The sequence below is a fragment of the Bipolaris sorokiniana genome, assembly GCF_000338995.1.
Source record: "Bipolaris sorokiniana ND90Pr unplaced genomic scaffold COCSAscaffold_3, whole genome shotgun sequence".
Taxonomy (NCBI): Eukaryota; Fungi; Ascomycota; class Dothideomycetes; order Pleosporales; family Pleosporaceae; genus Bipolaris; species Bipolaris sorokiniana.
In genome coordinates, this window is record NW_006911897.1 from 303275 (window position 1) to 331218 (window position 27944).

The 27944-nt window shown below is 51.3% G+C and overlaps 9 protein-coding genes across 9 annotated transcripts; 5 read left to right on the top strand and 4 right to left on the bottom strand.

The window, feature by feature from the left end:
* Positions 1-226: 226 nt before the first annotated feature.
* Positions 227-3111, top strand: COCSADRAFT_83143 (uncharacterized protein; the record flags this gene model as incomplete). The annotated part of the gene is made up of 8 exons (XM_007698569.1): positions 227-310; positions 577-668; positions 762-804; positions 856-915; positions 1068-1537; positions 1592-1853; positions 1899-2556; positions 2606-3111. The coding sequence occupies 8 exons, from the start codon at positions 227-229 to the stop codon at positions 3109-3111; spliced, it is 2175 nt and encodes a 724-aa protein (XP_007696759.1).
* Positions 3112-6364: 3253 nt separating this feature from the next.
* COCSADRAFT_83362 (uncharacterized protein) lies at positions 6365-7597 on the top strand (the record flags this gene model as incomplete). Its single annotated transcript, XM_007698570.1, has 3 exons — positions 6365-6484; positions 6669-7420; positions 7474-7597. 3 exons carry the CDS (start codon positions 6365-6367, stop codon positions 7595-7597), a joined length of 996 nt encoding a protein of 331 aa, XP_007696760.1.
* A 149-nt stretch (positions 7598-7746) lies between these two features.
* Positions 7747-9937, bottom strand: COCSADRAFT_135567 (uncharacterized protein; the record flags this gene model as incomplete). The annotated part of the gene is made up of 2 exons (XM_007698571.1): positions 9427-9937; positions 7747-8926 (listed from the first exon to the last, which is right to left on the bottom strand). Exons 1-2 carry the CDS (start codon positions 9774-9776, stop codon positions 7747-7749), a joined length of 1530 nt encoding a protein of 509 aa, XP_007696761.1. The 5' UTR covers positions 9777-9937.
* A 14-nt stretch (positions 9938-9951) lies between these two features.
* Positions 9952-12252, top strand: COCSADRAFT_283690 (uncharacterized protein). Its single transcript, XM_007698572.1, has 4 exons — positions 9952-10311; positions 10480-10623; positions 10698-10846; positions 11114-12252. Exons 1-4 carry the CDS (start codon positions 10299-10301, stop codon positions 11834-11836), a joined length of 1029 nt encoding a protein of 342 aa, XP_007696762.1. The 5' UTR covers positions 9952-10298; the 3' UTR covers positions 11837-12252.
* A 142-nt stretch (positions 12253-12394) lies between these two features.
* On the top strand, positions 12395-13942 carry COCSADRAFT_110350 (uncharacterized protein). Its single transcript, XM_007698573.1, has 3 exons — positions 12395-12498; positions 12592-12775; positions 12822-13942. The coding sequence occupies exons 1-3, from the start codon at positions 12430-12432 to the stop codon at positions 13589-13591; spliced, it is 1023 nt and encodes a 340-aa protein (XP_007696763.1). The 5' UTR covers positions 12395-12429; the 3' UTR covers positions 13592-13942.
* A 2146-nt stretch (positions 13943-16088) lies between these two features.
* COCSADRAFT_82580 (uncharacterized protein) lies at positions 16089-18042 on the top strand (the record flags this gene model as incomplete). The annotated part of the gene is made up of 2 exons (XM_007698574.1): positions 16089-17738; positions 17794-18042. 2 exons carry the CDS (start codon positions 16089-16091, stop codon positions 18040-18042), a joined length of 1899 nt encoding a protein of 632 aa, XP_007696764.1.
* A 2132-nt stretch (positions 18043-20174) lies between these two features.
* Positions 20175-20622, bottom strand: COCSADRAFT_283805 (uncharacterized protein). The gene has a single exon (XM_007698575.1). It carries the CDS (start codon positions 20544-20546, stop codon positions 20214-20216), a length of 333 nt encoding a protein of 110 aa, XP_007696765.1. The 5' UTR covers positions 20547-20622; the 3' UTR covers positions 20175-20213.
* Positions 20623-20633: 11 nt separating this feature from the next.
* On the bottom strand, positions 20634-22255 carry COCSADRAFT_187864 (uncharacterized protein). The gene is made up of 3 exons (XM_007698576.1): positions 21796-22255; positions 21073-21723; positions 20634-20925 (listed from the first exon to the last, which is right to left on the bottom strand). Exons 1-3 carry the CDS (start codon positions 22126-22128, stop codon positions 20764-20766), a joined length of 1146 nt encoding a protein of 381 aa, XP_007696766.1. The 5' UTR covers positions 22129-22255; the 3' UTR covers positions 20634-20763.
* A 141-nt stretch (positions 22256-22396) lies between these two features.
* COCSADRAFT_187865 (uncharacterized protein) lies at positions 22397-27822 on the bottom strand. Its single transcript, XM_007698577.1, has 2 exons — positions 27532-27822; positions 22397-27475 (listed from the first exon to the last, which is right to left on the bottom strand). Exons 1-2 carry the CDS (start codon positions 27593-27595, stop codon positions 22647-22649), a joined length of 4893 nt encoding a protein of 1630 aa, XP_007696767.1. The 5' UTR covers positions 27596-27822; the 3' UTR covers positions 22397-22646.
* Positions 27823-27944: the final 122 nt, after the last annotated feature.

Consider the following 27944-nt stretch of genomic DNA (forward strand, 5'->3'; position numbering starts at 1 on the left):
TGATGTGTGTCCAACAACGACAGTGTTGCGTCTGTGATGCACTCACTGCCTGGCTCGTGCACGAAGTCTTGGCAGAACCGGGAGAACCCTAGATTGAGCACTGCGGCGCGTCCACCGGGTTGACGACTGAACGCGCAACTCACTGCACCGCCGCCACACTCGTTACTCGCCTCGAGACCTTGTGGGCCTCGTTCGGATAGACTACGCGATCGCAAAAGTACTGGCAATGGAAAGCGCGGCCAAACGGAAAGCCGCCAACGCTGCTGCGAGCGACCACGACAATCGCCCTGCGAAGCGACAAAAAGGGCCGGTACGTGCAGTTCATGGGCGAGGATTGATGCATCGTCGGGGTGTGTTCTGGAGATGCACAAGGCGTGTTGGTCGCGATGCGGGATGGGCTTTGGACAAGAGCGCGCGACACCTGGGGGGCTCGACGAGTAGCCACCACCACCTCCGTCAGCCCCTCCCTCGCTGCCCCCAACACCACGCGCGCGCCGGCGATGCATCGAAGACTCCCTGGAGAACATGGTGGAATAGCCTACGAACCTTTACTGACAGCGACCCGCTCGCGTGCAGGCCGACACCAATGCCAACTCGGAGACGGTAGCCTCGACGACGACCGCGGGCTTGAAGTTCCTCGACAGCCTGAAGCAGGCAAAAGACAAGACGTGCGTGCTCGGCCTCTGTCGCTAGTCTCGCATAGCATAGCTTCCACGCCCTCGGGCGAGCAATTCCCGCGATTTCTTACTGACAGCCTGCAGGGGACGACCCATAGCAGTTCACTTCCTTACCCTGCCAGATAGGGTATGTTCTGGTCCCGTTGCCATCAGCGCCCATACTGACAGCCGTGTCTAGGACGAAGTACCTGACTACTACGAGTATACTAAGCTGCCCATTGCGATAGACACCATCGAGGTATGCTTACTTATTGTTTACTCCTTTTCAATCTTCACCCATATGCCATGTGCCTTCACCAACACCAATCCGAATTCAACACCACCGCCACCCCTTACTATTGGTTACTGTTCATACATCTCGTGCGTGATTGCTGACTTGAGGCGCCTCAGAAAAAACTACTCAATGGGGAGTATTCCAGCCTGGCTCAAGTCGAGAGCGACTGTAAACGACTCGTCAACAACGCAAAGGCCTACAACGACAAGAAATCAGTCATCTACGAAGATGCCGAGCGCTTACGCAAGACAGCCTCCAATTGGATGGTGAAGCACAACCCAGCATACCGGGACGGCAACTACGTCGCCGTAGCTACTCCCATTCCTGGTGAAGACAACTCGACTCCATCAAAACCGTCGCCCCGCGTCGTATCAACGCCCAGAGTCCCACAGACACCCGTTACACATGACACCGTCGAACGCCCTCGGCGAGCAGCTGCCATTGCAGCATCAGCCACGCCAGCTCCATCGAAATTGCGACAGTCGGCGTCTGCAGCACCCGATGACAACGATCGCGCCGAGTATACAGGCAAGACCTTTCAACAGGCACAGGAACAGATTGTGCGGGAGATTGTTGAATACGAGGAGTAAGTGGTGTGCCTCAGCTGCATTGCATTGAACTCATGCTAACACCCTTCTAGTCAAGGCCTACAAATATTCGTCCCCTTCCAAAATCTCCCATCACGGAGCTTGAAGGATTACTATCAGCTGATCAAGGATCCCATGTCACTATCTGCAATACAGAAGAAAGTGCGCGGCGTCATTGGTCGCGAAGCTCCTACAGGCCATACCCTGTTCAAGTGCTGGGATGCTTTTGAAAGTGCATTCAGCTTGATCTGGAAGAATGCTCGTATCTACAATGAAGATGGGAGTGATATTTACAACCTGTCGCTAGAGCTTGAGGTACGCTGAATCCATTCCGACCAAGGTTTTTTCTAACTTGCCTAGGAAATCTTTTACAAGAAACTTGAAGAGGCCAAGTCAAAAGTCAACGAGCCAACACAGCCGAAGCTCAAACTTAACATGTCGACGGCATCAGCAGCTCCCAAGCAGCAACTGAAGCTAAAACTCAAACCAAGCCCAGGCTCAGAGCCCAATACTCCAAGTGCTCGTGATTCTGCAACTCCGGGTGTTATTGTTGACAACGACGCTCTCTTACGGCAACAACGGCATGTACTCAATAGCATGGGGAACCAATCATCACGAGCCGCATCTGGTGAAGCAGCAACGCCTGGAGCATCAGCAAATCCGTTTTCTGGGCCCAAGGGCGGTGCTTCAACAAGCGCACCACTGTCTGCTGCTCAAGGTAAAACTGGGGGGTCTCCACCAGCCGTCAACGGTGTCAAGCAAGATGTACAGTCTCCGGCGCTGAGCGCAATAAGGCCCGCAAGCACCGCGCCCGATAGCTCACGACTCAGCGTTCCGGTACAAGCACCACATCCACACATGGCTCCACCACACAACATGTCTCGCACAGCCAGTGGCAGTCCACATCCAAACGGTCTTGGTCTGCAGAATGGCCACTACGCTCCTCCGCCGCAACAACAGAGCTACCACGCGCCTCCTGTACCACGGGTTGATTGCTTCAGGAAGACTCCACTCAAGAGTAAGTGCAGTCTGTCGGAATGGCTGATCCTTCTTACTAATGACGGTAGATTACCAAGACGCATTAATACCCAGAATCACACTAAATACGCATCCCGCTCTGAGTTCATCAAAGCCATGGTCTGTCAACATACTCGCCAACAAGCAGAAGACCATGTACAGTGCCACCATAGTCGTCGCGCCCGCCCACTCCTACATTCAGATTGTTCCCAAACTCCCCATCGCACTTACCAACCGCATGTACCGCCTCTTCGTCACCGTCAACGGTAACAAGACCCTTGAAGCAAACCGCGTCCCAGTCACAGCCGGCATCAACGGCGCCAGCCCAGGACCTGGCTACGAAGGCGGAAAGAAGAAAGGCGAACCCTTATTTGAAGCCAAACTCCTTAGCGGCGTAAATCGCATCGAAATCGAAATTATTGCGGAAAAGGAACGGAAAGAGTCATCTGAGAATGCGGGAGCTGCTACTACGCCTTCAGGGGCTGCGAAGAAGGAAGACGTCGAGATTGAAAAGTGTACTATTTTCTTGCATTTGCCGCGACAGCCGACGAATTAGGAGTTTGAGGACTGTGATAGTGGGGATGCAGATGCGGAAGCTGGGTGGTTTATTAGCCCGCCGATGATATGAGAAGATGCAAGACAGAAAGAGAGAGAGACAGATGTCGAGGCTGAATATGTGTGTATGCGTGTTTGTGTATGTGTGATATTACTTATTTTATTTTCTTCTCTCTCTCTCCTTTTTTTCATACTCTGTAGAGAGAAGGGGGATGGGATGAGGTGGAGTGATGCGGGAAGGGCAGACAAACATGGGACATTGGCGTCTTCTTTTTTCAACTTGTCTTTTTTCTTTTTTTTAGCGGTTATGTCATTGAGGAAGAGGGAGACGGAGATTGGGGGGGGGTAGTTTATTGGATTGGCATTAAGAGTCCGAGGGGAGATTATATCATGGCTTCTTGCCATTTTTCTTTCACTTCTTTCAGTTTCACGTGAGTTTCTCCTTTTTATCTTGGGGCTTTAACGCTGGTGTAAAGCGGATAATGGTTTCGTTTGCATGCGTGTGTGTAATTCTCCTCGTCCATGTGTAATCTTTTCTTCTAGTACTAAAGCTAAGAAGCGTTATATTTAAACTTCTTTTACCCCCCCACCCCCCTCCCCTTTTTGCTCTTTTAGTAACATGTCTACCGCAGTAGCGCACACTATGTTAGTTCACCCCTAGTATATCCCTGAACCTTTTTTTTTTCAAAGCCAGCTATAGTAGTCTCGATGTTAGTACCAAGATTAACGCAAGGCTGACTTACGTAGCGTCGAAGTTTATAAATTTGGGCGGATATGTGAGTGAGAGATTTGAAGGGGGGTGGGCGAGGTGGTTTTTGGTGATGAAAGTGTAAATGTGAATGTTAGACTCGTGGTAAGGGGGAAGAAGCGTAAGGGATGGATTGTTGAGGGATTTTATTTTGGAGATGGTGGAGTGGGATGGTAGGATCGGATGGCAGGATTGGAGGGTAAGTATGTAGTATGGTATATGCTTGCCTTCTTTTGGTGTCTGTGGTTTTTTTAGGGTGAGGCGTGGGGTACGGTGGAAGGCGAGTTTTTGTGTGGGATAGAATAGATGTAGGTCTATAGTGGTGAAATCATCGTTACGGAGGTTGAGTTGAAAGATCGTATGGTAGTTTGTGGGCATATGGCGTGGCTGTTGCTTGATAGGAGATTGGGTGAATGACACTTGAATAATATGTTTGCCACTGTTCATTGCTATTTTGCTCCTAGATGCTGTTATGGAACATGATGTACCTGTCTTCTAGATCGTGTAGCGTAGTGCAATACAACCGAGTTGGTGTATTACAATTTATTTTGCAATAATATCTATTCGACTAAGTATTGTTACTTCCTTCCTCTTCCTGCTTCCTGTATTCAGTGACTTCTTGGGTTTACGTATTAGGTATCTGGTATGCATGCATGTATATGTGGTTCTGCACAGACGGAACTCCAATGCCCATTTCCGCTAATAGGGAAATAGTCGGAACTATGGGTATTTTTCTGGGTAGCATATGTCGTTGCGGGGTTACATGAGCTGCAAGATTGAGAATTCGAATGCATGTGTTGTCATCGAGTAAGCATCTCTACTGGTGAGTGTTATAGGGAATGCAAGGAAAGCTGAGGTTCGGTATTGAGCTTGAACAGCTGAATACCCAGATTTTCAGCGCTTCATTTTTCAATTTATTTATTTATTCCCCTTTCTTAATACACATCACGCCTGTATTAAGCGCTCCTAAAATCTACTCTGCTCCCTCTTCAACTAAAAGAAGAGCAGAAACAACCATGTCTTCCTCACCCATCAAACCCACCTATTGAGTTGTTTATGGAGTAGGGGGATAGTTGTCTGTGGGAATATAGGGAAGGGGAAATCAAGACATGACTGTCGAAGTGGCGGGTTGAGGTGAACTTCTCATATAATGATATTAATCTGTTGGGTATATAAACTACTTTAATCAACAGTACATGAGTGAAGGTATATATTAAAAAGGACAAAGCCTAATGATAAACGAGAAGAAGTTTTAGTAAGTAGTTCTCTTCGTTATTCGATTAAATCTATCTATTCCTACTCTTCATGTGCTAAGTACTTTGTTTCCTGTTAAAACATTTGTGCTACTATCACGCTAAGAAATATCTGGGCAAACCGATTTAATAGATCCTTCAAAGCAACCCCAATTTAGTAGGCTTTATTCTAAGAAGCTTTTTCAGAATCAAAGGTACAAAAAAACATACAACAGCGGGGATTCGCCAGTGGTCACCCACCTGACTACTAGTCCGCCGGTCGAAGGCTTAACGTGTGGGGAGCGAACGGGACCCAGTGAAATACTTCGCCGATGGTCGTATGTGGAAGAATTGTCCTCGATAAAAAATAAAAATAGTCATTCATAAGGTTCTTGTGAAGATAATGCCCAGTTGCACATCCACATCTGACACAATTGCTGACAAGACTCGGTCAGCGCGGAGCCCACCCGCTCCGCGGCTTCAAAACACAATCAGCGACGTTTTCGGAGAAAGACGGAGGAGAAATGTTCTGAGGTAGAGTCTGTCTCACAGGTATTGGTTTCACGGTGTGAGTAAGAGAGTAAATGCCCAGTCCTGGTGAAGCCTTGTGGCATACATGGGCAGGCGGCTCGCGATAGCGTTTGATATTTACATAAACATGTATACCATTTGGAGAGTGTGCTCCGAGGATGTAGAGTCATTCAGCTGCGACACGAAGGAAGCTGGGCAGTATGCGTGTTTGCATGCTCGATTTGTCGTTTTCGCTCTTGCTTCTGGCCTATTCTTAGTCTTGTGGTTTTTTTTGGAATTCGGGCTTGGCTTTGGGGGTGGAATTAGGAATATAGTTGACATGGGTCAAACATGATTACACAGATAGGCTTGGTAGTCTTTTAGGTTGCCGTTGTTGTTACGGAATTTGTCATTGCATATTGAAATGACATGTGTACAGCCAAGACCTGACGATGTAGTATACTCCAATTTGTTGTTTTTGCATTCCAGATCACAATTGGCAAAAAGCCTTAGCATCGAGGACAAGCAGAGCCAAGCCTGCCGTAGGCGGCATAAGACTTTCCGTCTGCACAGCAAGAACGAAACAGAGACGGAACGGAACATGATACCCTCGAAACGCGTATGAGAGGCTGGCGGCGCGCCAAGGCCGTGACTACTACGTAGTACTGTTGCCAACCGGCAGGCGAGAAACGCCAAACCAAACTTCCAAACACGGGTCGAGTCCAATCGCTTGCAAACGCTCTTCACACCCCCTCCCTCCAAGAATGACGAATTTGGACATGCTGCTCCTCAAGGGAGCTTCTGCAAGCGACCCGGAGGAGTACCTCCAGGAACTGCGTTACACAATCCTGACCAAAGGCATTCCCGCAAACAGCGAGGGCATGGTACGTTGCTGCTCCGCCGCTCGCTCTGCGCGCGCCCCTTTCCCAGCCCCACGAAAATAAAGAAGCCACAACAATGGAACAGGCTGTATGCGTGGCAAAGCATGGAGAAAAAAGCGCTCGAGCCCACAAGTGTCTGTGAATCCGCAAAAAGGCTAATTCAACGTCATGTTCGCCATTAAAACAGTCGGAACTACGCATCTACATCTGGCTGATCCTGCTGAACGCGCCGCCGCTCCGTACAGACGTGTACCTCGACCTCGTCCGACAAGGCGCCTCGCCCGCGCACGCCAAAATCCAAAACGACACGTTCCGCACCTTCCAAGGCGATCCCCTCTTCCGGCGCCGCGTCACGCAAAACAGCATTACGCGAGTCCTCAACGCCGTGGCGTGGCGGCTCAACGATGCGCACGAGGCACGTGTCAATGGGTGGCAGTCACCCCCCACGCTATCAGAGTTCGGCGGCAGCCCAGACACTTCGACTGTGATGTCGCGGACGGGGGGCGCGCGCACAGAGGCGTCGACGACGAATGACGCGGAGCAGATTGGCTATGTGCAGGGCATGAATGTGCTGTGCGGACCTTTTCTGTACGCCGCCCGCAGCGAGGTCGAGGCGTTTACGGGCTTTGAGAGGTTGATTACGCAAGAGTGTCCCGGTTATGTGCGCGGATCCATGGAGGGCGTGCACAAGGGATTGGCGCTTGTGGATAGGGTGCTCGAGGTTGTGGATCCCAAGCTCTACGAGTACCTCATGGCGCACCATATGGAGGCGAGGATCTATGCTTTTGCCTCTGTGCTGACCATGTGTGCGTGTACGCCGCCTCTGCCGGAGGTTCTGCAGCTCTGGGACTTTCTTTTTGCATATGGTCCGCATTTGAACATCTTGTGCATTGTTGCTCAGTTGGTTGTTATTCGTGCGGATATTCTGACCAGTCCTAGGTAAGATGGCTTTTCTCTTCTTTCTGTCGACGCATGCTAACATGCGAGTACAGTCCCAACACTATTCTGCGTAATTTGCCCGGCTTGAATGCTCAGAAGATCATAGGTGTGGCTATGAGCTTTGCTGGCAAGGTGCCGGAAGACATGTATGCTGAGATTATCAACCACGCAAAGTGAGAGGGGAAACAAGAGGACACATCGATGAACGACATGGCGTTTATGATTTACGATTTTATGAAGGAACTATACCCAAACGCATAGTAATACGCAGACAGATGATTTTTTTTTGTTTACAAATTCAATGAACTTTGCATTTTCTAAAGTGTTCACGGGATATCATCATCATCATCATCTCCGCTAAAGCCAAAGCTGAAGCCTCCACTTTCTTGCTCCTCTCCATCTCCCTTTGTTAGCTGTTCCCACTTCCCTCTACTCTTCGTCTTCATCTTCTCCAACTCCGCAAGACCTTCCTTGAGCAAGTCGGGATGCTGCTCACCCAACCTCTCTACAAAAAGCTCATAAGCCCTATCGCAAACGTCCTCTTTGAAGCCGCTGACTTCTGCCCTTTGGTCGCGGAGGAACCCCAAGACATCAGGCAGCTTCTTCCTTGGGACAAAGTTCTGCGTCAATGCTAGACTGTCTTCGAGGTTAAGCACCAGGTGGAACCACCCAGAGGGCACATGCAATACTTCGCCAGCGTAGCAAATACCCTCTTTGCAGCCTGGAGTTTGGCGGGCAAGTTTGTGAAACGTCAGCATGTACTCTGCAATGCTCAGTGGTGAAGTAACCTCGGACTGGTCTTCTGAAACAATGACGCCTGGGGGCGGTTCGATGCCTGGGCCAGCGGGAAACATGAGCCAGTATTTGCTGCCTGTGAGAACGGCATTCCACGCTGATGTAGCATTGGGATCTTTGTGGAATGTCGAGCCACTACGCTTTGGACCCATGATCATCCAGCGGCAGTCTGGGCGGTGTTCGCCTAGAACGCCAAAAAGGTCGTCGCCAAAACATGTGGGACTCCAGTATGCTGCTTCTTTTGAGTGGGGTGGTGCTGATATGTCGATGCCTGTCTTCTCTGCAAAGGCGCGGTCGAAAAGATACAAGGGTGACTCGTCAGCGTTGTCGTGCATGTAGGACATGTACTTTTTCATTGGCCAGTCAACTGCTTCAGCTCTGAACTTTGTTTCTGGGAATTTTTCGAGCAGGTAATCTGGTGTCCAGGTACCGTACACGGGCCATTGCTTGACGGGTGTGGTGAGGATAAAGGGCTTGTTTACCCAAGTCTCAGCATACTCTTCGTAATTCAGATCTGACAGTCGAGCTATCTCGTTATGCTTTGGAATGTTGAGTGCATAGAGGTTGAGAGGTGTGTGGGCACATTGGAACGGGCGGTACAGAGTGTCTGAGAAGAGGTTTTTGCATGGGAAAGAGGTGACATGCTCCTTGGGAATTTTGAGATATGTCGCTCGCCAAGTTCCGCGCCATTCAAAATCTTCGGCCGGAGAACTATTTGCAAATCAGCTATTGCGTACGCTGGATTATTGGCGGTGTTTGACTAGAAAGTGGCTCGAAGGAAGAAACACGCTAGCTTATATGGGATAGCCAATCAGACTGTCGGATTCAGTAATCGTTGACGCTTACCGCCAACGGTCGACCTCGATCCAATCCTGAGTAGAGGATATGTGAGAACAGGCAAAGAAACAAGTGAATTGTCTAGTCCACTGCTGGAGGCTTTATGAGCTGAGTCATACCGCTACTCGCGCACTGGGCTCGTGATTCCGCAGGCTACAGCTGTATAGCAATAAGGCGACCAAGGACAGTCATAGCAGACAGACGTCGTGCAGCGTGCTCAGACAACGTGCTCAGACAACGTGCTCAGACAGCCTGCAAGGAAAAAATCCTTCCTGCACATCATCTGATGGAAACCATGGTGGAGATGCAATCAACAAAATGACAAGAGCCGAAGAAAATAGTCCATGCATGTGTCGACCGTGGTTAATACTTACTTGACGAATAAAGCTCTCCACAGCTCGTCCAGTCTGGTGTAAGCATAGAGGGCACGGCAGGTACTGCCCAGGCGTACCAGCACATCAGCATCGAATGACTCAAGGATGTGGCTCAGCAGCTCATCCGGTAGGCTGGCAAAGAGGCCGCATCTTGACTTGATGTTCTCGCGGGCGGTATAGGCATTACCGGCCGGCTTGATGCCCAAGGGATGCGAGGGGACTGCGGTGGCGGCGACGGCGACATCCTCATCGTCAGAGTCGGTTGTTGCCACTGCACAGGTCTTGAGCTTTTTCGAGGGCCGTGATTCGGCAGTTGCGATGCCAGGGGGGTCTAGGATGCCGGGGGCCATTGTGAAGAAAAGCGTAGAACAAAGCTTGGTATATACACTGCGCAGACGGCTCCACGGGCGCAAACCGAGGTTCAGATGCAATCACGGGGGATCAGGAAGGAGTCATTGATCGGGCCTGGGGCGCGGACCTTGGATAATAGTACTCTAGACAATTATTTGCGGGCGACTAGGCCCAGTGTATTCGTACGTCTGCAAGCATCGACGAGGATTTTGGCTTGTCTTAGCGAGATTTTGGCGCTAGCACCTGGAAAAAAATCTCAGGTGGCTCCTGCTTATAACGTCGGCTGCCCACCCACCTTCTGTCCCTCATCATCACCAAATCCACCACAACACAAAAAACACACTTCATTTCTAGATACCCACTTGATTCTCGCGCAGAGGATCTGGTATCTAGTTTTTTCTTCCACAACAAGTACTCTCTTATAGCGGCGGCATCCAGAGGATCCCCCCGCTTCAACCCCGCCACGAGCAACTCTTCGACTACGGTCCAGCACCAGTAGTCGCTCTTCCCCAGTCGCAATCATGGCTGACAAAGGTCTTGAGGATGTGCCCGAGGGTAAGTTTTTTCTTCTCCCAGAGAGACTTCGACGCCGCTGTTGCTGTGCGAAGATGCGCTTTTCCCCCGCAGTGCAACAGCGACGACGATAGCGATAACCGCCTCACTTGCAAAATCCTAGAGCGCACGCTAACCAACCCCGCGCAGGCCAGATCGAGTCCAACTACGATGAAGTCACCGACTCCTTCGACAACATGAACCTGAAGCCTGAGCTCCTCCGTGGAGTCTACGCCTATGGTTTCGAGCGTCCTTCTGCTATCCAGCAGCGTGCCATCATGCCCGTCATCAAGGGTGAGTTTGCCCCTCCACAAACAATATGCGCTGCCCGCACTACAATCAGAACTTGTAACTGACACATCCTTCAGGCAACGATGTCATTGCCCAGGCCCAGTCCGGTACCGGTAAGACGGCTACCTTCTCCATCTCCACCCTCCAGAAGATCGACTCCAGCGTCAAGGCCTGCCAGGCTCTTATCCTCGCCCCCACCCGTGAGCTTGCTCAGCAGATCCAGAAGGTTGTTGTTGCCATTGGTGACTTCATGGAAATCCAGTGCCACGCCTGCATTGGTGGTACCAGTGTCCGCGACGACATGAAGGCCCTCCAGGACGGCCCTCAGGTTGTTGTTGGTACCCCCGGCCGTGTCCACGACATGATCCAGCGTCGCGTCCTCAAGACCGACCACATGAAGATGTTCGTCCTCGACGAGGCCGACGAGATGTTGTCTCGCGGTTTCACCGAGCAGATCTACGACATCTTCCAGCTCCTGCCCCAGTCCACCCAGGTTGTCCTTCTGTCCGCCACCATGCCCCAGGATGTCCTCGAGGTCACCACCAAGTTCATGCGCGACCCCGTCCGCATTCTCGTCAAGAAGGACGAACTTACTCTTGAAGGTATCAAGCAGTTCTACATTGCCGTCGAGAAGGAGGACTGGAAGCTCGACACTCTGTCCGACTTGTACGAAACCGTCACCATCACCCAGGCCGTCATCTTCTGCAACACCCGCAGAAAGGTCGACTGGCTCACCGACAAGCTCACTGCCCGTGACTTCACTGTCTCTGCTATGCACGGCGACATGGACCAGGCCCAGCGTGATGTCATCATGAAGGAGTTCCGTTCCGGATCTTCCCGTGTCCTCATTGCCACTGACCTTCTTGCCCGTGGTATCGATGTCCAGCAGGTCTCCCTTGTCATCAACTACGACCTCCCCGCCAACCGTGAGAACTACATCCACCGCATCGGTCGTGGTGGACGTTTCGGACGTAAGGGTGTTGCCATCAACTTCGTCACTGCCGATGATGTCCGCATGATGCGCGAAATTGAGCAGTTCTACAGCACACAAATCGAGGAGATGCCCATGAACGTGGCTGGTAAGTTTCTGTCCAATCCGAGTATGTTATTAAGTTCGGCTGCTAACGGCATTCACAGACCTCATCTAAGAAGCTGTTCCTATACTGCATTCATCCTACCGTCTCTCCCTACCCCTCCTGCGGTCCAGGTGGCGTAACGGTGTAGAGACGGTGGTCTTCTAATTCGAGCACGCCTGCAAGGCCAGGTGGTGCTCTCTGTTTGGTCTGGTTCAAAAGTGGTTCGGGGTGGGACGAGCAAGCCGTCCTTACATCGCGGCATCTTGGCGTTGGTCTCTCATGTGCGAAATGATTTCCCTAAAAGAATGTCTGCATATGATAGACTTACGATGCTTAGTTGACGGATGGGTCTTCTTCTGCAATTTCATGTTACTTTCTTATGTCCTCGAGGAGCTGCTGCAAGTTGTCGACGTATGCATACGTGGGGGGATCTGCAGCAATCTTCCATGGCTACGCATGCGGATGATAACGATTGGGAGTTTCCTTTCATATAGAGATGCGATTCAATTGTATGAAAGTTGTTCAAAAGTTATGCTACTCCCACTGCGTGCCGGTGATGTGCAACGATGGCAGGTGAATGTCTTGACGGGTCCGTTCCAAACTTAATACTATGGTCAGCTAGACGTTGTCGGGTTGCCATGAGGTTCCTGCATTTCGCCTAAGTATTGATAGCCTCGGCATATGACATCAACCCCACTGACGTCTCGCGCGCTACAACCACCGGCCATCTCTCATGAGACCAACAACATGGTTTGCTCAACGCAAGGTGATGGCAAGCATGGCGCTTTCCCAAAGATCAGCGGTATGTCAGCGCTTTGTTGTACCGCCGCATGACGCGTTATAACATTTCCCCTCCCCGCCGCCCAGCCACTACACGTACTGATGCGTCTTGTAGCAAGCGTTGTGTCGTCTCCGCCAGTACACACCGCCAGCGACGCAATGGCACAACTGTCCCCTTACTCGACGCGCTGCGGTACTCATCCTGCTCTTCCCCGATAGCCATGGCGAGCTCAAGGTGGTGCTTACGGTGCGGAGTGCGCAGCTTCGGAATTATTCGGGACAAGTCGCACTGCCCGGCGGTACGTCACTTAATCTGTATCATGACTATGCCCTGACGTTGCCAAGGTAAATCAGATACGTTGGAGGAATCACCTTGGGAAGTCGCCCGCCGCGAAGCCTACGAAGAGATTGGACTTCCGTTGGATGAAGCAAAACTTCGAGGCTTCAAGTTAGAGCATCTCTGCGAGCTGCCTACCAATTTGGCGAAGACGGAACTTGGAGTCCGACCTTGCGTTGCTTTTCTTGGTCCGGACAGTGGGTCGCCGATCAACCCTGCTTCTTCTGAAGTTAGCAATGCCTCTGTCGAAGAGACGCTCATACCCCGTCTCGATCCCAAGGAAGTAGCCGCCGTTTTTACTGTACCATTTCATAATTTCCTACGAAAAGAATGGGAGGGCAACGGCCCAGCGCCCGTGCAAAAAGACGGTAGGCCAGAGAAGTGGTATAGGGGTGCTTGGACAGACTGGCACGAATCACGCTGGAGGATGCATAACTTCTATATGCCAAGAATTCCACATTCGCCTTCACTGTTGCGCAAGCCGTCGCAACCCGCAGAACTTTTGACCGATAGCAAGGAATCTTCTGGGGGGGATGCTCGACCTGCGCCGACAGCAACTGACAGTCTGAGCACGTTCAGGATATTTGGAATGACAGCTAGAATCCTAGTCGATGCAGCACGTGTCGCGTATGGCGAAGAGCCCGAATTCGAGCATAACAGTCATCATGGGGACGAAGAAATGATAGCAAACCTTTTGAAAATGGGGCGACTGAGTGAGCAAAGGAAACAGGGTGAGATGCTGACCAAGCAAGTTCTTCGCGAGGCGAGTAAGATGTAGAATATTGAGATTCATTAGAAGGAATTAGCAGGCATTGAGCTCTTGGAGTCGTATAGAGAGGACGAGTTTTTTTCTCTCAATAAATTCGGATATGGCTACTGTATCCGCATGGCTCCACTAGGCTGTGCGACTCTCTGGGCTCTTCTTATGTGAGTTGGCTATGGTTCTAGGAGATTAATGGCGGAAAAATACATGGTGAGCGCGTTTGAGACATAGAGACTCGATATGATGCATTTCCTAGGGTATGCCGGAGGTAAAGGTTCGAGTTAGTCCGCATTGTTATGTAATGAATGACCGAGCAGACCTTAATCTACCCTGGCGCCTAGGGTATACCCTCATGGCCGCTCGCGCAAACAAAGGCTAAGGAGCGTAGGGCCCAGTGAAACACTAGACAAATGACGGTACGAGAAAAGACAGTATGGCGGAGTTGGGCGCGACCATCGGGTTCAGAAAGGCTTTGTGCACGACAAGACAAGACATCGGCGGGTTGCATATGTAGAATTTTTATTTATTGTAGCGTAGTTAGCGACAAACTGACTTGTTGGTGGCTGGGCAGTGCTTGCGCTACGTGTGGCCACCAGCAAGGTTGCCATGTGGAAGGGCGCCCAAGGAACACTGTCGCCAAGGGCACGGAACAGCCCGTTGTCTGCTAGCCTGTCAGCCTCATGTTGATCACCGTCCAGGGATGATGCCGCTGCTGCCCATAAACCCTTTGGGTCGCCTGTTCACAGGTATAGCAGCCTGTTATTGACTGATGAGTTAAATAGATCCGTCGTATTGCTCACTCGTACGCTTGGTCGAATTGATGAGCGACAGCGTTACCAAGACTTGCCACGGTCCGAATTAATTACATCTTGGCCGCGAATGCCATCGACTGCACTGCCCACGCTCATTGCCTCAAGAGACCCACTGCCGAGCAAAGCAGAGCGCCGCGCAGAGAGCACATCTGCCACTATTCTTCCAGGAACAGCCATGACGCGCAAAGGCGACGATGATCAGCGGTCCATTTTTGATCATCGACGAAGCGGATACACAGGTCAATAGCATAAACCTTACTGCGAGTAGGACTAGCCACCCATTGATGCTACGCGCTCGCCCATCGCAATCTACAGGTATAGACAGGCGTATGGAACATGCATAGGGGGGACCCGCTGCGCTTGTCGCTTGTAGTCTGTAGGGCGAGAACCAAGTAGGCTATGTACTTACCAAAGACATGGCTGGATGTGAACCAAGATCAAACCCTAGAGTGGACCATGGATGCGTCTTTCTGGCACTTTTGAGACGACGTCAAGTTTCCCTGGCAGCGATCGTCAGCCAACGGTGTTGTGCATACGCAAGCATCTAAGCCAAGGTTTCCTAAACCTTATCCTGTAAGATGCGGAAGTGGCTGCGTCGGGCGTGAAAGCAGTGGGCCTGTGTTTGGCGCGTGAACCTTGGCATCAAAGACGACACAGTAAGGTCCGCTTTACGCGTTTCGTCGCCCGTTTCAAGCCCCCTATTTTCACCGCGAATCGCCGTCGCTATACAACTTGAGCCGCATCTCAATCTCTTGCTGCCAAGGTCCCGCCTGTAGGGTCCGCGCCTTGGCCATTACGGAGCCCATTCGCCCGCCGTCGCCGCTGCTCACTGTGATCCAAATCGGACACTGTTCGTCCTGCCTTTGATAGGGGTCCCACTGATGCTGGCGGGAGACTCCTAGCACCGCGGACACTATCCGAGACGGCCGCATTCTATCGGTCCTGTTCTTGCTTCGAGGTGGCCGTTCGGGCGCTGTCTGCTAGTCTAGACGTGATCAGCATGTGAAGATATCATTTGGGTGAGACAACCCTATCGCCAAAAGCAATTCCCAACATGTCGTCACTGGTGGAACCACCGTACAGCAATGACATGCCTTCAAAGATTTGTCCTTCTCAGACCGTGACGTCTCGGAATGCGCAAGCAACTTAGCCACAGTGGATGTCAATCGACCTCAACAAGCGCTTGCCCTTGACCTCCAATCCACAATTGCGAGCTCAAACATCTTGGCGTGTCGGGCACTATCAGAGCGGAGTTTCCGTTTCTGGCGCATTATGAAGCGAAGGCAACCTCAGATCGTTATCTCAAGGAACGTGCTTTGATAGCGGCCCAGTGTCAGTAGGGATGCCAGGGAGGGCGTACGCAACACTCTACCCACGCCAAGGATGTCTGAAGTCCTACCATGGCGACTCGGGGCACTTTGACTAGCTGCCGGCTGCTTTTAGTGCCCGGACGGCGCGTGGTTCGAAACAGGACCGAATGGTAGAAGCATCCAGCCTATGTCGAGCTTGTTCGGCCCTGGCTCCTACATTGCTATAGTCCCTAGCACTGCCTACTCCTACGGGCCGTCTTATTACTTACCACTCCTTCTTGCTACAACACGTTTCGTTTTCCTTGCCTCTCACACCACTATCGCTGACTTTTTCCGTTTGCCTGTCTTCCACGGTGCAGGTCACCACCTCTACACTCACTCACTACAGCAATGGAAAGCCGTTACCAGCCAGAAGGCCTATCCTTTGGCGAAAAGGATACCTACAACAACGACCAGTATCCTCTCACATCCAACCCACCACAGCAACAACAATCACCTCAACAACAACAACAACCCTTTCCCATCCAACAACAACAGCCTCAATATCCCGCCCAAGTCCGTCAGTCAAACCCATACGGCCTTCCTACCGGTCCTAGGATGCAAACACCACCAAACCAAGGGCAGTATGGCATGCCACCTGCGCCTCGATCAGCTCAACACTCTCCTCAGAACAGCCAGGATGTGAACAATTACTCTCAGTTTCCAGGCCCTCAACAAGGATTGCAGTCTCCTGCTCCTCAGCTACAACAACCACAGGCACAGCAACAAGCACCGCCACCACAACAGGTGCTGCAGTATCAACAACCCCCACAGCAACCGCCTCCAAACCCATACCACTACTCATCTCTTCCTCCTCCTGCCGCTCCCCAGAACCAAGGTTTCCTTCCTTCTGGCGAGACAAGTCGCTCTAACACATGGGTCCAAACGCCCGCACCCCTTTATGCATCCAACAATGCATACTTTCCCGCCCAAGTGGACGCTAATGGCTACCCTGTTGACGTAAAAGAGCTGCACCGACCGACAGAAAACCCCTTTCGGGATCCAGCTCCTGAACCCGCGCCTCAAATGGATACTATTGACCTTGAGAAGCTTAAGCACGGCGATGGACATGGTCACGGAGAATGGGATAAGCACACCAAGATTCCTGGAAAGAAAGACCCGAACCAGCCCTACCTCACTCCCGGCCAAAGGCTGGCGCACTACACATGGGCCAACTACACTCTTACCATGGCTACTGGTGGTCTTGGTACGCTTATCGCCATCCAACCGCATCCCTTCCCCGGTATCAAGACCATTGGTGCCATCTTCTACATCCTCAACCTCCTCCTGTTCACCGGTGTCACCATGACCATGGTTCTCCGCTTCACCAAGTACGCGGGCTCCTTCAAAGCGTCCATTTCGCACGAGCGTGAAGGTCTCTTCCTCGGTCCCTTCTTCCTATCCATCGCAACCATCATCACCGGAACCCAGAAATACGTCATCGAGTCGTACGACGCCAACCATCCGAACCGTTCGTGGGCTGTCACCACCATGGCAGTCGCGTTCTGGTCATACACCTTCATCACCTTCTGCCTAGCCTCCTTCCAGTACTCGTTCCTCTTCTGCAGCCACACCTACAAGCTCAACAGTTTCATGCCTTCGTGGCTCCTGCCCATCTTCCCCATTATGCTTGCTGGTACGATCGCATCGGTTATTGCAAAGGAACAGCCAGTGTCTGCTAGAATGCCAATTCTAGTCGCCGGCTTGGGATGCCAGGGTCTTGGTTTTACCGTTGCTATTCTCATGTATGCGCATTACATTGGTCGCCTCATGCAAGTCGGATACCCCGATCGCGAACATCGAGGTGCCATGTTTATCGCAGTCGGCCCGCCTTCTTTCACGTGCTTGGCTCTGATTGGTATGGCTAATGCGCTCCCCGACGACTTTGACCTCCAGGGTGATGGCCTGGTCGACGCAAAGCTTCTTAGGACACTTGCGCTTGTTGTCGCGCTCTTTCTCTGGGTTCTTGCCATGTGGTTCTTCATGATTACCCTCGTTGCCGTAAGTTCTCTATGCACATTTGTACATTAGCAGTGTTTCTAACAAATACTCTTAGGTCATCAACTCATGGGCCGTCTACTTCCATCTTGGATGGTGGGCCATGGTCTTCCCCAACACTGGTTTTGTCATTGCCACCATCTCAATTGGCAACCAGCTAAGAGATGAAACGGTACTGTACGTCGGCAATGGTTTGTCCATTGCCGTCATCACTATGTGGGCCTTTGTCCTCTTCAAGCACATCCAAGCCATCTACGTGGCAGATATTATCTACCCAGGCATGGATGAGGACATTGCCGACCACTAAGTCCCCACACACACTATAGATTCTCGTTTTCTTTTTGTGTTGGGCGCATTTTCCTATCCTTTCTTCGTTTCACCCGCTGTACTTTGACACATCATTTTTCCCTCTGTGAGATCAAAAGCAGTCACGCTCTTTATACCCCAATCGGTCTTGTTGGTTGCTATTTCATCTCTCTCTCACTATCTCCCTATCTCCTTTTCCTCTCTCTTTTTCCTTGTTCATTTCCGTTTTAAAGCCGCCAGCAGGTCTCGAAGCTTTTGTTAGATCTTCTGCCCCGTTTTGTTTGCGGGACTGGTTGGGCGTATCTTTCGGCGTTCTAGACCCCATTTTTTTCGGTGCAAAGCAACTCTTGTAATCAGACAAACAATACTTCGTTGTCAACTCATCCTCTCTCCGCCTCTTCTGTCTTTCACTGCTTCTTCTGCCTTGTGTTGTCTTTATTCCTTTTCTTCTGTTGTCTTTTGTGTGGTTTTCAATTGCATAGCGCGGCGTCACAAGAAATCCTAAAAAATTTGGGGAGACGGCAGCGAAATTGGACACTCAAATTCCCTCCAGTGTTTTTTTATTTTCTCTCTTTCCTGGTTCTCTTCCCCGCGGCCTCGTAAACAACGGCACTCTTTTGCCAAAGTTGAGTGGGTTCGGGGGGAAGCAGATCAGAACCGGTTTGTCAGGGTGGCTTTGCGCGCGGAAAAAGGACAAGGGCGATGGATGATTGGGGAGGGTATCCCACAAGGTTCAACATGAGCGGGAATCCCGACATACGGTTGTCGTCGCCCTTATGGGCAATGGAAATGATTTAGATTTAGCCAACATCCCTTGCAACTTTTTTCCTCGAAAGAAGAAAAAAAAAGAGACAAAAAAACACTCAAAATGCATACGCGCGATTTCGTTGCCTCTTCCCATACACACATGTTTCTTTGTTATTATTTCTCTGTTTCCCGTTTTCTCTCTTTTTCCCTTGTAAAAAAATCCCTTCCGTCTAGATCTACCTTCGATGGCAAAAAAGTTCCGTTTTGCCCGTCTTTGCGCTTCTAGCCCGCTTCCTCGCCGCTTCCTCAGGAAACAAGGCAACAAGACTTGACAAGCCATTCCAAGCTCCCACCCCTAAGCCCTTTCTCGTACGACTTTGATTTACACATCCATCTGTTTCCCACCCTTACCCCTAGCCGCCCAACCAGAGAATAACCCTTATAAGTTCGCACACGTGCGAAACAAATCTCGAGACAAAGCAAACCACAAACCCGATACAGCCCAATCTGCCTCCTTCCCAATTGCCCCACAAACACCCGAACCTCCGAACCGCACCCCCCCCCCCCCACTCATCACAAACACACAATGAGTCGCCCCCCCTCGCCCTGCGCTATATACACTTGTCCTTACCCTGCGGCTCCACCGTTCCTCGACGCCAAAAAAACTGGCCAAAATGCAAGCTTGGCAAAAAGTGCGTCAATGTGCAATAGTAACGCCCGCGCAAGCGCTTACCTATCTACTACTACTACTACTCAGTGCAATCTCATCATCTCAAATCGATTCAAAATAAAAACAAATAAATAAATACAAAATTGAAATTTGGGAATTGCAAATACTTGCACACACCCCCCACTCTCATACCTGTGGCGCGTGCTTGTCACCTTACGCCGATTCGCGTCTACATTCACATGCAGGTAAAAAAAAAGCTGCGACACTTGACGTTGGGGTACTCTACAAAGGTAAGTATTAAGCGTTGTGTGCCGTCCGTGCGCAGCGTTTTAGGTTGTGTGATCGACAACGGGCTCCTCTTCCTTTCTAGATCTTTTTTGTCAAGTAAACTGCAATGTCACCAGCCCTTTTTTAGGGCAAAGGAGCCAAGGGTGGGGTATAGGATTTGCAATTGCTTGATTGTGTTCTCGACTTTTTTGTTTTAGGACGGCGGGTATAGGCCGGGGTGTTGTGTAGTAAGGGGGAAGGATGTAGGTTTGGCTAGTTTGGCTGAGGCGGGTTGACAGACAGGTTGTCTTGAGTGTGAGGGCTGGATTGAAATGGGGGGGGGGGGGGTTTGTCATCAGTAGGGAGGATTTTCGGGGGATGGGGTTTTTTTTTGGAATTGAGTAGGGTGAGGGTGGTGATGGACCGGTGGGGGTTAGCGCTTTACAGGGGATGAGGGCGCGATTGGGAATGTGGGTATTGGGGGTGGGCTACACCGTTATGCGATGCATTGTGCGGACGTTAGAGAGGGGGTTGGGGAAGGGGAATGGAGTGCGAAGTGGCAGGCGGGGCCAAAGGGGGTTTGTGCTCGGGGCGAGTGGAATGGTTAGGGTGGGATGGAGAAGGAGGAGTTTGGGGATGGTGGAGTGGAGTGGAGCGGAGGACGGGAAAGACAGAGGAAGGTGAGTTCGGGGTGATGTAGTCCGGGCGCGGAGAGAGTGTATCCGTTGAGCGCGAGGAAGGAATGGCGAGGAAGAGGGTGGGGAGGGTCGCAAGGAGGAGAGGAGGGTTGCGTGCATGGTGTGTGGTGCATGATGTAACATGTAGAGGAGTGTGCGTACCCGCGGGGAAGGAGGAAAGGAGAGGGCGTAAGGGGGGGAGGAGAGGATGAAGGAAAGTGCAGGTAAGTGGGTGAGAACAGTGACATAGAGCAGCGCACATTTTAGCTATACACAGTTGATGTTGTGAAAAACATCTCAGAATCAAAGAAAGAAGCTCACTATGTATTTTTCGTTCCTTTTCCTTTTCGCTCTTGTCTTTTTACAAGCTGCTTTTTGCATCTTCCTTCGCTTTCATCTCGCGAACCATGCGAATCGCTTCATCAAGTCCACGCTTGGTATTTTCAAAATACATGTACGAGAACTTGCTGCTCGCCTGGCCGCTGATAGTACGGGCTTGAATGCCATGGCTTATCACGCTTCCCTATTACTGTGTTAGCAAGGCTTGTCGTCATAAGCCTAACTTCACACCTCAAGAGGACTCGTCACGTCGACCATCGAATTCCCCTCAAAAAAGCAGACGCGACCACAACGAAGATGGCAAGGGAAAAAGAAAATAACCACCACTCACCCTCATCAAATGAAAAACCTTCGCAACCTCCCACCCATCCTCCCTCGGATCCCACCCCGCCCTCTCCATATACACATCCAGCACCTCCCCCATACTCGGCATACCACTCTCCCCCAAATTCTCCTCATCATAAACCTCCCGACCCCCTCTGCCCTCCGCCCCAGGCACCGGCATAACCCCAGTCGCCCGATTCCAATACGGATTAACAAGGTACACCGTATCCAGCAGCGGATGCCCAATCGTGCTCAACTCCCAATCTAAAATCGAAATTACACGAGGCTCAGTAGGGTGCAGTATGATATTATCGAACTTGTAGTCGCCGTGGATAATGCTGCTGCGGCCTGTCGGTGCATGGCGCCGGATATACTCTACTGTCTCGTCGAAGTGCGGATGAGCGCGGCCGAGGGGCGCGCCAGTGGCAACGTCGCGGATGGCGGCCTGCTGGGCTTCGATGCGGGAGAAGGTATTGCAGTGGCGGGTGTAGAAGTCTTCTTTTTTGCCAAAGGAGGAGAGGCCGATGGAGGAGGGGGGGATGGAGTGGAGCCAGGCTAAGGTGGAGACTACGGATTTCCAGGCCGCGCGGCGGTCCTGCTTGGGGAGGGTTGAGAGGGCTGGGTCTGTGATTATGCGGCCTTGAACGTACTCCATTATCTTTTTGGGGGAGGTTCAGGGCATGTTAGTGGGTTGTGGTGTAAAGGTGGGTTTGCTTTGTAGGTGACGTACGTAGAATGCAGTTCCGATTATGTCGGGATCCATGCACAGGCAGTATACTTTTGGTACAGGGAAGCCATTGACTGTACCTAGAGCTTTGATCACGTTGTATTCGCGGTCAACTCGGTGTGCGACGGGCGAGATAATGGCACCACTGGGTTTCTTCCTCAGGATGTACCGGTTCTTGGCGGCATCATCAACATAGTATGTAGGGTTACTTTGTCCATAGCCAATCTTTGTTGATGTCACTGGTAATTTGATTCCAGGTATCTCTTGCTGGAGGTATTGTCCAAGCTTCTCATTGTCCAACTCATGCTGTGCCTTCTCTTTTCCTGCCTCTGCCATTGTGGATCACGATCTGTTGCTCTTCCGATTAGGTCCTTGGATTGATTGCAAACGCATATAGTGGGTCTAGCTAGCTATTGAGTTTAAATCTTGAGTTGAGGTGTCGTACGTGTAAGCTCTATCGATTCATTGTTTAGCCTCGGCAGTGCGTCGGGTGATCTTACCATGGGCAGAATCCTTAAGTGGATATGGTACTTGTTGTCAATGCTCTTGATTCGTCAATGTCATTTCAGTTTAGGAACGATACATCGACCATACAATACAAGTGCAAGCGTACTAGTACATTTAGCGATAAAGGTTAATTCGATCTCTACTGCAGCGATCGCGCCAAATGAGCAACTGTGCTCTGGGTATCCCAAAAAAAGCCTATATAAAGGAAACGCCTGAAGAGGTTAGGAAAACAATATCCTATCTTACACCCAAAAATTACTAGCTGTTTCAAAATCAGGCTCAAGAAATAGACGTTAGTTCGCGCACTAGAGGTCACCCTTTACACCCCCCTTACAGTCCTCTAGTCATTAAGCACTCTCCTCACTACCTTCCCCACTACTGAAATAACTTTGGTCTAATCTCAAAATCCACTCTATCTTTTCCCGTTCACTCCTTGCTCGGAAAATGTACGTATTTGATCGTGCAAAAACAGCAAACACGACGTCCTTGTACACTCCTGCGCCTCCGCTTCCATTTGCACTGTTGCTGTGTTGATTTTGCACTCCACCGAGCAACTTTGCAATCTGAGGAGAATGGTCGATGCGCGCAGTGCTAATATTGATAGCGTTGATCTCATCACCATCTGTGGAGTAGATATGCAAATACGGTTTTCGCAGTTCCACATATCGCCGAGTCCAGCGGGTGTTGGTCGGATCTGGTGTGAGAAGATACGATGCCTTCATAAGGTTTGGATTCTTGGGTATGAAGCGTACCGTCGCCGTCAGGCTAGGCGTTGGACTTGGCGAGGGAGAAGAAGAACGTGGTGCGAAAGCAGCGCCGTTTGTAGGTGGCTCGAGGTTCGTCGAGTTAAGGATGATCTCCGCCGGGGCCTTTTTAGTCTTCCACAGAGAGATGATGCGTTGCAGGAGTGCTTTCTGGGCATCGTCTAGTGGCTTGTCTTTCGAGGATGCTAGTGCTGACGCGGGTATGCTGAGGGCCTTGGAGGAGAGGACGGAACGGGCCGTTTCTATCTCAGCAACACGGCGGCGGCGCTTCTCAACGTTGATGAAATCTCGTACTAACGAAACACCGCGGGGAGTCCAGCCTGCGAGCTGCTCCTCACCTTTAATGTAGTCGTCCTTTGTGTTCATGCGCCAGAGATCTGTTGCGCGCTTTACAGATGTTGGACGTATCGCCACACTGAAGATCCCGACTGTTGAATGAACAATTTTGACCGTGTTCCAGATGTTGGTTAGGGAAAAGAGCGAGGTTGGACGCATGTATGATCGACCACGGATCTGTACGAAGAGGTCAAACGAAAAGGTCATGGGCTCAATAAGCTTTGAGGACATGACGTCGAAGAGAAGAGTGGCCCGAACGCGGAAATTATCCTTTGTCGCGCGGTCGAGAATCTGCGAGGCGTGTGCAGTGCTATCCCATCGGCCAACGAATTTGACATTTGTTGTGCCGTCTGCGTTGTTTCGGACAATGGGTGGCGAAATAAGATCTACTGGGACTTCCTTGACTGGTGAGCCATAATTAGGGCAATTGCCTGCTGCATCGACCATCCGGATATGACCCATACGCAGAGATTTGACGCCTTCCCACTGTATGGTCTCACCCGAAGTATGGGTAAGATTCACGACAATGCGACGGGCGAGGCCCTGGTGGAGCTGGTAAACACCTTGGTCCATGACGCTGCTCTGTGTGACCTCAACCGGCTGGTAGGTACCGTCGTCCGTAATCTCTTGAACCTGTATGCGGGCGAAGATGTCGTGCGTGTCTTCTGTGTAGAACTCTGATTCCGGCAGACGTGCATTGCGACGCTTCTGTTTTGGCTTCTCGGCTGAGTCGCGCATGTCATCCCAGCTAAGCAGCATGTCTAGGTGGATGTCGGTGACTTTGGCAAAGATAGAGATGCGAAGGAAGGTGTCGCGTGGACTTGGATAAGGAAGGCTCATGCTATGCACACTTTCAAAGCGAATGGGGCTTTCGTTGAAATCGGTAATCCAGGTCGTAGTGGTCGCGCCACTTTCATCTGAAATACCGGGTACGAAGAGCACAGCGTGCACTTTTGTTCCCTCTCGTTCTGAAAACCCAACCATTTCATGCATGCCAACATTGAACTTCAGTGTGGTTGAAGGTGCCTCGGCGGATGAAGGTTCTAACGACAAGCGGATGATGCCAATGGGGTTCGAGGTGTATGGCGATATTACATCAAGGCTGAAGTCTCGAACTCTCGACTCAAACACGGCTGCGAGTGGAACATCGACATCGCCAATCCGTGTAAACTCAGGCATACAAGGGTCAGAGAAAGGCGATTCCGGGTTGAAATGTTGAAAGTATTCTGGGCGGTTCATGTACTGATGCACTTGGTGCATCCGCCTCACACGATCGCGGAGCTTCTGTAACGACCATAGGTGAACGACCTCATTCTTGAAGTCAATGACGCGTACGCCAACGCATGGTTTGGATTGGCTGTCCAGGTATTCATCATCTTCGCCTGGAATGCCCATGTTTACCAAGTCGTAGGACGAAGGGACTGTGTGGCCAACATCGACAATGCAAAACTGAAATACGACTCGCTTGTCCATTTGTTGGCTCATGACTTGAGCTTCTTTGAGAATCGCAGCATTTTGTAAAAGAGTCTCTGCCATAGTGACATATTTCCGTCGCCGCCACTGTTTGAGGACAGAACGTATCAGTTCGAGCTGGCGTTCGTCTTGTGCATCTTGTTCTTTTGGTGCATTTGCCGATTTGATCTCCAGGTCCTCATCTATCTCAAGCGGAATATCGTGTCCAAGCTCTTTTAAATGCCTTTGAAATGCCTCCTTTTGCGCTTTCATTTGCCTCTGCATTGCCTCTTTGGCAGCTCGCAGCTCTTGCAACTCCACCTTGGCGTCCTCGTCAGCTTTCAGCCTGGCTTGGAAATCATCCCTTGACTGATCTATCTTGTTCTGCATATCCTCTCGTATTTCTTGCATCTTTTCGCTACCCTCCTGGTGTGGAGTAGAGGGCATGGTTAGCGCAGTATCGAGGGAGAAATTGTCTAGAGTGCCGCCAGAAGCGTACTTCTCCCTGACCGGGTATGAAGACATTGACTCTGTATCGCCCTCATCGCTAATCATCCGGCTTTCCGGCCGTGCTTTGCGCGTCTCGCGCAGCCTGCTGAGATCTTCGTAGAGTGCTTCAAAATCCTCGTCTGGTAGATTCTCAATGCGTTTATCTGGCCCTAGCCAGGCAGTAAGAGCTTCCCTTCGCGCATAGGAAAATTCAGACTCTCGCCCTCGTTGCCAGAGTGCGGGCGATCCTGCTCTTGGGCTGTCGGGGTCGAAGTCGCTGTTCGCTATGCTAATTGAGCTGTATGATCTGTCGTGACCAGGCCTTGGAGCGGGTGAAGGAGAGCTGCCAAGCTGGCCAGCAGTGACAGTCTGCCGGAGGAGACTTGTCCCTACTTCGGCGCGCTCAGCTCGCGCTTCTTGTGGGTTGTTGAACCGGAAGATGTGAAAATCGCCGAGGATAATGCGATGACCGCTCTTGAGGAGCCGTGGCTTATCAATACGAACGCCATTCACCATGACACTTGCACCCTCTTGGGGAATCACAGTCACCTTGCCATCCACGTTCTCAAAGTTGCAGTGTTCTGCGAGAATTTGCGAACCGTTCAGGCGTATCTGTGCAGTCTGACCGTCGACATCAGAATTTCCTACGGTTGTAGTACCTGGCTTTAAATTGTACACGAGACATTCGGTTAAGAGCGGATCATCGCTCAAGTTTACCAAATGTGGCATGTTCTTGGGTGTGGACAGACCTACGAAACCCTTTTCAATGCTGATGCCAAGCTCTTCCAGTGCAGCTTCTCTTTCCTTGTGGATTTCTTCCGTCTTTTGCAGCTTCTCTTCCCAGGTTTGGTTCAGTTCTGTGTAGAGTTTCTCCGATTGAGTCAACTGTTCCGCAATCTCGGCCTTGGAGACCTTTTTGGTCGAGCCGTCTGCCTGCGTGATGGAAACCATTTGCTTTTCTAGCGGTGTGTCTGGTGGGTACTGTTCTTCCACGATACCATTCGAGCCTGCCGCTCCGCCACCGCCTCCACCACCTCCGCCTAATTGGGAGCGCAATTTGGAAAGCTCTTCCTTGAGTTCTCTGATCATGCGCGCGTTGGGATCTTCGTTTACGACGGCATGGTTCTTGATGCGTTTGGCGGAGTCGGCGTATCGAAGGGTCGAGAGTGTTTCCTCAAAGTTGATATCTGCAGGAGAAATTGCAGCAATCATGGCAGTCATGCTGTTTCCTCCTAACGAATCTTTCAACAACCACGTCAGGATGGAATCTCGGTACGGAACCTGTGCTTTCTTTTTCCCAGACGACTGGTCTGCAAGCGCCGCGATCACGCGACCCAGTGTAGACAGAGATCGATTGATTTCTGCACCCTCTTTCAATCGCGCACCGGTTGCGCCAGTGGATTGTGCTCTTTCTGATCCTGCCAAGTCTACCAAACTAATCTTTGCAACTCTTTCTCCGCTCATGCTCGTCTCGACATCGTGGCGTTTCTGGGTAAGGGTAAGGGTGAATACGGCGTGCGATCGCGAGGACGTCTCGTTCATGTTGGTCGCCGCAACTGTACGGGCCTTGTTTCCTTCATCCATCAAGTTCTCAATCTCGGAGAAGGACTGGACCACCAGCTTGGCCAGGTCTTCGACATAGGGACCGGTAGACGGATGCTCTCGGACTCGCAGGTTGCCCTTGTTGGAGGGATTCAGCAGATCGCGCACGCGCTCATTGTAGATTTCCAGGTATGAGACCTCGACGGTGCAGGTCGAGTTCTTGTCCTGTTGCATGCCTTTTATTCGCTCAAACATGTCCTGGCAAATCTTGGGGATAATTCCGTATTCTGCGCCATAACCCATCATCGAGTACGACTTTCCGGAACCTGTCTGACCATATGCGAAAATGCAGTTGTTGTAGCCCTGAAAGGCATTGTCGAGTAGCGGCTTGCCGAGGTCTTCGTGGAGGTTGTCCTGGCCGGCATAGTTTGGGGCATCGCGGTCGAAGGACCAGTAGGAGCGATCGAAGGCGAAGGTCTTTACGCCCTCAGCAGCGGCTTTGGCGGCCTTTCCCTTAACGTCGGTGTTTGGCGGGGAAAGAATGGTTTGGTCGCCCTTCATCTGCACGATACATTGTGCATTGCGCGCCTTTTCTGCTCGCGGTTAGCCACAGCAACACAGGGCACGAGGGCGTCTATGGAATGCTTACCTCGCCCGTTGAAGGGTCGACATCGCACCACGACCTTGATGTTGCCGCCTCCTCCGGACGCCATGGTGGGCGGGCGTGCAGTCGGCGGGCTAGAAGGCGGAAATCCGGGGTATATGTACTAGGGAGAAAGGAGAGGGCAGCGAGGGCGGTAGGTTGCAGCAGCAGCGGTCAGAGGCGGAGACTGTGAGACTTCATGGGCGGCGACTGGGGCAGTCGGGGGTGTGTGTGCGGGTGAGGATGTTGTTTTTCGGGCAAGGAGGTGGTTGAAGCCACAGACATAGGGTGGTGTTGTTATGGGAGTTGAAATCGCGGTCCAGGGACAAGCAAGCAACTTCTTAGGATTACGCGATCCTTGCACCCTGCATTCCCGCCCCGGCGAACTTCTGGCCACTCAGCAGGCCCCGGCACCCTTT

What these genes read in the sequence shown, in the direction of transcription:
- COCSADRAFT_283690 (XM_007698572.1), top strand. An exon ending in CATCATGCCCGTCATCAAGG is followed by an intron (nt 10,624 to 10,697) that starts GTGAGTTTGCCC and finishes CACATCCTTCAG; the next exon opens with GCAACGATGTCATTGCCCAG. An exon ending in TTGCTCAGCAGATCCAGAAG is followed by an intron (nt 10,847 to 11,113) that starts GTTGTTGTTGCC and finishes CAGTCCACCCAG; the next exon opens with GTTGTCCTTCTGTCCGCCAC.
- COCSADRAFT_110350 (XM_007698573.1), top strand. Translation starts at nt 12,430, where the DNA reads ATGAGACCAACAACATGGTTTGCTCAACGCAAGGTGATGGCAAGCATG. An exon ending in CGCTTTCCCAAAGATCAGCG is followed by an intron (nt 12,499 to 12,591) that starts GTATGTCAGCGC and finishes TGCGTCTTGTAG; the next exon opens with CAAGCGTTGTGTCGTCTCCG. An exon ending in ACAAGTCGCACTGCCCGGCG is followed by an intron (nt 12,776 to 12,821) that starts GTACGTCACTTA and finishes GACGTTGCCAAG; the next exon opens with GTAAATCAGATACGTTGGAG.
- COCSADRAFT_283805 (XM_007698575.1), bottom strand. Translation starts at nt 20,546, where the DNA reads ATGTTACATCATGCACCACACACCATGCACGCAACCCTCCTCTCCTCC.
- COCSADRAFT_187864 (XM_007698576.1), bottom strand. Translation starts at nt 22,128, where the DNA reads ATGGCAGAGGCAGGAAAAGAGAAGGCACAGCATGAGTTGGACAATGAG. An exon ending in TAATCGGAACTGCATTCTAC is followed by an intron (nt 21,724 to 21,795) that starts GTACGTCACCTA and finishes TCCCCCAAAAAG; the next exon opens with ATAATGGAGTACGTTCAAGG. An exon ending in AGGTTTTTCATTTGATGAGG is followed by an intron (nt 20,926 to 21,072) that starts GTGAGTGGTGGT and finishes ACACAGTAATAG; the next exon opens with GGAAGCGTGATAAGCCATGG.
- COCSADRAFT_187865 (XM_007698577.1), bottom strand. Translation starts at nt 27,595, where the DNA reads ATGGCGTCCGGAGGAGGCGGCAACATCAAGGTCGTGGTGCGATGTCGA. An exon ending in TCGACCCTTCAACGGGCGAG is followed by an intron (nt 27,476 to 27,531) that starts GTAAGCATTCCA and finishes AACCGCGAGCAG; the next exon opens with AAAAGGCGCGCAATGCACAA.